Source organism: Hippocampus comes, unplaced genomic scaffold (assembly GCF_001891065.2).
Source record: "Hippocampus comes isolate QL1 unplaced genomic scaffold, H_comes_QL1_v1.1 scaffold81, whole genome shotgun sequence".
Taxonomy (NCBI): Eukaryota; Metazoa; Chordata; class Actinopteri; order Syngnathiformes; family Syngnathidae; genus Hippocampus; species Hippocampus comes.
The window spans coordinates 446,492-452,904 of record NW_017806179.1 but is presented as its reverse complement, the minus strand read 5'-3'; the positions used below and the strand labels follow the sequence as shown (position 1 = coordinate 452,904).

At 54.7% G+C, this 6,413-nt stretch overlaps 1 protein-coding gene and 1 long non-coding RNA gene across 5 annotated transcripts in view; both read left to right on the top strand.

The window, feature by feature from the left end:
* The window catches only part of celf2 (cugbp, Elav-like family member 2), a 107,281-nt gene that overhangs the window by 91,828 nt on the left and 9,040 nt on the right, over positions 1–6,413 (top strand). For 2 of the 4 annotated variants that reach the window (XM_019897590.1, XM_019897589.1), the window contains 4 exons: positions 1,559–1,638; positions 4,082–4,243; positions 5,134–5,197; positions 6,357–6,413. In XM_019897590.1, coding sequence (XP_019753149.1) covers positions 1,559–1,638; positions 4,082–4,243; positions 5,134–5,197; positions 6,357–6,413 — 363 coding nt within the window. The remainder of the gene's footprint in view (positions 1–1,558; positions 1,639–4,081; positions 4,244–5,133; positions 5,198–6,356) is intronic. The other 2 variants (XM_019897593.1, XM_019897592.1) reach the window with 1 other exon arrangement.
* On the top strand, positions 1,645–2,893 carry LOC109532650 (uncharacterized). Its single transcript, XR_002171418.1, has 2 exons — positions 1,645–2,265; positions 2,320–2,893. It is a non-coding gene; the product is annotated as an uncharacterized LOC109532650 (long non-coding RNA).

Sequence of the window (6,413 nt, the reverse complement as noted above, 5' to 3'; positions counted from 1 at the left end):
CCCCCCCCCCCTTCTCATTAGCGACGAGAAAACGCCCGTGCGCTTTAGAGGTGACAACACGCAAAAAAGCTGAAAAGGCCTCCAGATTTGATCGCTCTCTGCTTACGTCTCTCACTCAAAAGCTCAGACTTGCGCTTGTTGAGACTTACGTTTTGGGGGGAGGGGGGGGGGTCTTTTCATGACAGGGATGCCGAGCAAAGTTGAATTGGCTTTGGGGGCGGGGATTTCAGGCCGGGCCAGGACCCGTCGGCAGCGTCCAGCGGCCCCGTGGCAATTTCATCTCCAGTGTAGGACAAATAACGGCAAGCATGAATCCGTCATCCCAAAGAGAATTGACTCTTCTCTTCCACCGAGAAGCTCGGAGCTCAGTGGAGCTCACTTTCAAATCCGCCGCCTGTGCTTCCCGTGTGTCCTCCTCCTCCTCCTCCTCTTCCTCCTCTTCCTCCTCCCGTCACGCCAGCTTCAGTGTCATCCGTGTCAGCCGTGTGTTGTTGTTGTTGTTGTGTGGTTATTGTGGAGCTGTTGTGGATGTTTTGCCGCTGCGTGGACTTTTTCAGCGTGCTCCACTCTCCCCCAATTCCAGAAGAAGCCCGCTCGGCCGTACCCGCATGCGCCGCCCGTAGCGATTGGTCCTGCCTAACGCGGAGCACTTAGCGGCGAGTGCAAAGAGGAAGTAGCGCTGCGTCGGTTTTGGCGAGCAAACAAAACACCCCCGACCGGTTTGGCAAATAAAGCAGCTCCAAAAACGTCCCCGCGAGTCCCGGCGTCGGCGAGCCCCGCCCCTCGGCGCCATCGAGCCGCTCTGAAAAATCGCAAGGAGCCGTCACGCTATGAATAAAATATGGATCGGGCCGAGGGAGCTCGCCTACTTTTGCTTCTCCGCCGGCGAGAGGTATTTTTAGGCCTGGCGAGCTCGAACAAAGAACCAGCGTGATGTCGTGGCACCGAAGCGGTCCCGCTGACTTTTATCATCTGATTGCTGACCGCCGATGGCTTTTGCCAAAGTCCCGGGCGGGAATCGGGAGGCAGACGTGAACCCGAATGAAAGCGCAACGAAAATGCCCAAACGCCGCGTCCAAGCTGAGCCTGGCGCCGCTTTCACGTCGCCTCCAATCGGGACGCTTTTTGGCCTCTTTGGACTTTTTGGTGGCTCGTGTCGTGATAGGCGGGCCCGGCAGGGGCTTCGTTCGTCGCTTGAGCTCCTCGGCTGCCTTCACGAACGCGAGAGGCCCGCGGGGCACCGCTTGCCCGTGCGCCGTCGCGGCCGTGCCGGACGGAGGGGGAGGTGGAGTCACGCGGAAAGAGGGCGGGGCCGTGCGTGCTTGTCGTGACACTGTGCTTGCTTCCTGCTGTTGTTGCTATAGCGACCGACAACACTCGTCGTCCCGTTCTCTGTTTTTTGGGTCTCTTGTGGGTTTTTTTACAACGACGACGTGTCCAACCCTTTTGTCTTGTTTTTGTTCTTTCTCGTCTTTCCTCCTCCTCTTCCTGCCCTCCCTCCTTCCTCCCTCCCTCCCGCTGTCCCACCGGCCCCCTCCCCCCACCTCCCTCCCAACAGGATGTGCCTTTGTCACGTTTTCCACCCGAGCTATGGCACAGAATGCAATCAAAGCCATGCACCAGTCTCAGACCATGGAGGTACGGTACCCTCTCATCTTGTACTCGCCGTCGCAATGAATTTGTCTGTCCTTCAGCCTCGCACCGCGACCTACGCAGGCGTACCGCTCGGTACGCATCCAGCACCACTTTGAATCCAATACCGGACATTCCCCGAGACTTTTTCGTTTGGTTGTTGACTTTGTGGCTCGGTTCACGATAGACCTGCTTTTCAAATTTCATGATGCCAAGTTGCTCCCTTTGTCATTTTTGGCCATGGCTGTCCCCGGATGTCTTTTGTGAATCAAATCATGGAATTCACTGCTGCTCCGCCAAACTGGCCGCGGGGACTGAATTTGTCAAACGATTGCGGGGCTGCAGATGGTGCAAATTATCGGGGCTGACTCACATCCTATATGAGCGCTCGTCCAAATGGCGCATTTGAACGCCCTTATTGCGGAAGGGCTAACCTGCCCGGCCGATGAAAACAAACACCTTTGCCTCGAAGGGGGAGGGAGGAGGCGACCGCAGAACCCATCGGCTGCGCCTTCATGGGCTTCCTGGATGCCGCTTGTGTGCTTTTGTCTCGGCATGGGTGACGGGCTTGCCATTGGGAGAGAATTACAGGCGTGTGAGTCGCTGCTAATAACAGGCTTTGTGTGTGTGTGTGTGTGTGTGTGTGTGTGTGTGTGTGTGTGTGTGTGTGTGTGTACATAGAGAGAGAGAGAGGGAGCGAACTATATGTATAGATGGATGGGTTGCTCCTTTGAGGCCGCCGCACAGCGTGCGATGCTTGCGTATGGCAGGTCCAGTGTGAATTGAAAAGGTTTCTGGCGATGATGGAAAGAGTGTCGCTATTCAGCTCGAATGGTTGCACATTGTTCATGACTTGCGGGGCGAACACTTGCACTTTTTGGTGAGCAACAAGCCACGTGGCCTCGGGCACTTTGGTTTGGTCAGCTTCTGCAATTTAAAAGTAATTACTTTTGCTCCCACTGACTTTTGGTAAATAGAGTCGGCTTATTGTCTTGGCTCCGTTTCAGCACGCCTCTTCATGGGTGGATGTGCGTGTTGTTTTGAGGGAGGAAAAATTGCTATCGCATGACAATAGCTTTTCCGAGAGAAAGTCTTTTTTTTTTTTTTTTTTTTTACTTGTTTTTCAGTCCAACCCTCCCCCCCATATATATATATAGTGTGTGTGCGTGCATGTGCGTGTATGTTGACAGGCCTGTCAGTGTCATATCCGGCATCTCATTACAGCCTGGCATTCAGGCGCCACCTGAATGTCAGGTCCAAATGAAGGCGGATGGCAAGGAGCCGATTGGCGCCTCGGCGGGGGCTGCTCGCCGCCACCGCGCACCCCTCGCGCGCCCTTCTGCATTCTTTCCAGCGCCTCCTCGTTACCGTCGTGCAGCCAGTCAGATCCAAACCGAAAATGCTGATTATTATGAGCTCAATCAAACGCAAATCGAGAAACGATTCATAGTTCTGATCATCTGACATGAGAAGAACCACAAAAAAAAGCCACGCCCCAAAGTGGGCTCGGCACGCTCGCCCCCAACCCCCTCCCCCAACAAACGCTAAACAAATGTCAAAACAAAGCCTGTTCATAGCCAATCTTGCCTGCACTCTCAACCGCCCCACTCCTACACACACACACACACACACACACACACACACACACACACACACCCTCTCAAAAAAAAAAAAAATTAATAATAAAATAGAAACAAATCCAGCAAATGACTTGCGCAAACAAAAGCCACTCCTGCCAGTCAGAATCTCGCCATCTTCTTGCGGACCTGTTCGCGCTCGCTGTGGCGCTCGCCGGTCATCCTCGTTGTCCGGTCGCTCTCACACGCATGCACGCGCAGATGATGATGATGAAATAGTTGGAGAAGTCGGGAAATCTCTTTCTGGACTCGGAGATAACTGAGCCCTTGTGGAGCCCTCCGGCTTTGCAGTCGAGCTTCCTGCATGGAGGGCCATGTGCGTGCGGCGATGCGAGACATCGTTTTGCACTATGTGTGTACGTGTGTGTGTGTGTGTGTGTGTGTGTGTGTGTGTGTGTGTGTGTGTGTGTGTGTGTGTGTGTGTGTGAGTGTGTGTGTGTGTGTGTGTGTGTGTACGTGTGTGTGCGTGTGCGCGCCTCAGAGAAAAAAGGGGCAATCTTACAAGAAGGCATTTTTTTCAACGCATGACATGATTAGATAAGATTGAATTCAAAGGGATTGTCACTGGCCCAGCTTTTGTCTGAATATCAAGGTTGCCAGCCACTGCAATAACAAGCCGACGCCTGTCGATGGCAGCGTTGCATCACTTTGACTTTGAGATCAGCACCGTTTTTGAGTTGAAGATCAAGATTAGGGGGTGAATCAAGAGAGCCACACAAATGCTTTTTTTTTTTTTCCCCTCCACCCTTTGAAGTGTTTCTTTTTCATGCCGCCGATTCCCCCCGCCACCTCCCTCCTCCTCCTCCTCGCAGGGCTGCTCGTCCCCCATTGTGGTGAAGTTTGCCGACACGCAGAAGGACAAAGAGCAGCGGCGTCTGCAGCAGCAGCTGGCCCAGCAAATGCAGCAGCTCAACAGCGCCACCACCTGGGGGAGCCTGACGGGCCTGGGCGGTCTCACCCCGCAGTACTTGGCTGTAAGGACCACTCTTTTTCGACATTTGGCTCACGATGGGGGAAGGAGGGGGGGCAAAAGATTTGCTGCCCGGCCGGCTCTTCGAGTCCCGCGGAAATCTTTGCCCGGCGCCTTGCGCTCGCCTTTTCTCGGCCGCCCGAGAGCAAAGCCGGGTCCCGCTATTCTTGGAGGCGCGGAGCTAAATTCGGCTTTTTGTTTCAGCCCAAAGGATGAGCGGTTTTAAAGGTCTTCTCGTCTTTGTTGCCATGACAACCCCCGCCACAAAGCGTTCCCAAATTAGACATAAAGGCAACGAGCAGCGGGGGGAGGAGGCGGAGGAGGAAAAATGAACGAGAGTCATTTTTAGGAGCTCTCGGCGGGCCGTCGTTAAAGTTGGACGCCGCTTGCTCTCATCCGTCTTTTGGCTGCGGCGAAGCAATCGAGCGGCTGCCGGTGCTCGGACCGGAGCCGAAAGTTTTACAACGCGGCGGCTTACGACGGAAAACAAATTTCTCCTCCCCCTAGCAGACAAATCATCAATTATGTGGGGGGGGTTGGACCCCAAGCACCTTGTCATGTCCTCCCCCCCCGTCCCCGCAAGACCAAATGAAAAGGGAAGCCTCCGAATGGTGACAACTCCTGCTGTTCGGATGCTGGAGCCGTGCCGCCAGTTGGGCTTTTTATTGATTTATTTTTTATTTTTGCTCTCTCGGCTCGCTCACAGCTGACAACAAGGCACTCTCACGCAGCCGCACCAGCGGCCCTCCGAAAGGAAGCTGCATTTTTGGGATGTAGCCATCGTTAGCTCGCCAACACACCGGATCGCTGCTCAACACTTGCAAACAATTGAATCTTGGATTTCTTGTGGTTTTTTTTTTTTTTCTTCAAATTTTTGTTTGTCTTTGTGCACAGTTGCTGCAGCAGGCGACGTCCTCCGGCAACCTGGGCGCCTTCAGCGGGATCCAGCAGATGGCGGGTGAGTCCACCGAGGGTCTGGCGGCCGTCGCGCGGCGGCGTTTTTTGGAGCGCCGCCCTCTTGTCTTTTTGTGAGCAAAGAGCAGAGCGGATGACGTCGCCGCACGGAGCGAGGCGCTGGCGCGCGGATCTTTCGGCCCCAAAGATTGATGAAGCCTCGCAAAGATTTGTCTCCATCTCGTAATGAGGCCAGACAGGAAGTACGCCGCCATCGGGGTCACACCGCCATCCATCACATGCACAGAGAGAGCAGGGGGACATTGAGCGTGTTCTCTTTGGCTTGAGAAATCGCAGCTTGTGGGGCTACCGAGCGGGCGCTTGTTGAATGGTCACTTGGAGAAAAGTCAAACATGAGAAGAGGAGGAGGAGCGACGAAAGCTACGCGCGGCGGCATCGATGCGCCAAGGAAGCCTTGTCTTGGCTCTTTGGTCTTGGGAGTCTTCCCACCCTGGATTTCTTGGGAGTCTTTGAGCAAGTGTCTTTGTCCCGCAAGCGTCCCCGTTCCAGAACGCGTCTCTGTCGGGGAATTCTGCCACCAAATGGAACTGTCCAAATTGCCTTGGGCTGGAATCATTTGGAATTGCGTTTGCCTCTTTTGACCGACTGGCCTCGTCCCGAAAGCTTTGGCACCCCTGGAACTCTGTCACCCGTTTCTCTTCAATCCTGGAATTCTTTGACAAAGTGTCTTTGTCCTGACATTTGTTGCGCTTGGACCGATTCGAGCGGTGCGCTCTTACTGGTGAGGTCAAAGGTCACACAAGTACATGGGCCATTTGGTGCTCACATTTGGACTCAACTGGAATCTTTTGAACAGGCGTTGTTGATGTCTATTTAGTTTTATTTCGACACATCGTCCTGGCTTGTGTGTGTGTGTTTTTTTTTGTTGAGGGCCCCTCACTGCAGAGTTGGCGCCATCCTTGCGCTGTTTTGGCGACCTTCTGGCACCTTGGCGTGCCTTCCCGTTGTGCGTGTGAGCGTGCGCGCTTGTTGTTTGTGTTGCCATGGAGCGGTATATACGGCGCGACGTATATACGACCCATCCACCAGCTCACGCGTCGTCATGGCGATGGCAGCGGCAAGGCGCCTTGCCGCTTGACAACCGCGCCCAGGAGCCGGCGCGAGACTTGACCGAAGACTCTGTGGCTCGCCTCTCTCTGCAGGTATGAGTGCGCTGCAGTTGCAGAACTTGGCCACTTTGGCGGCGGCGGCGGCGGCGG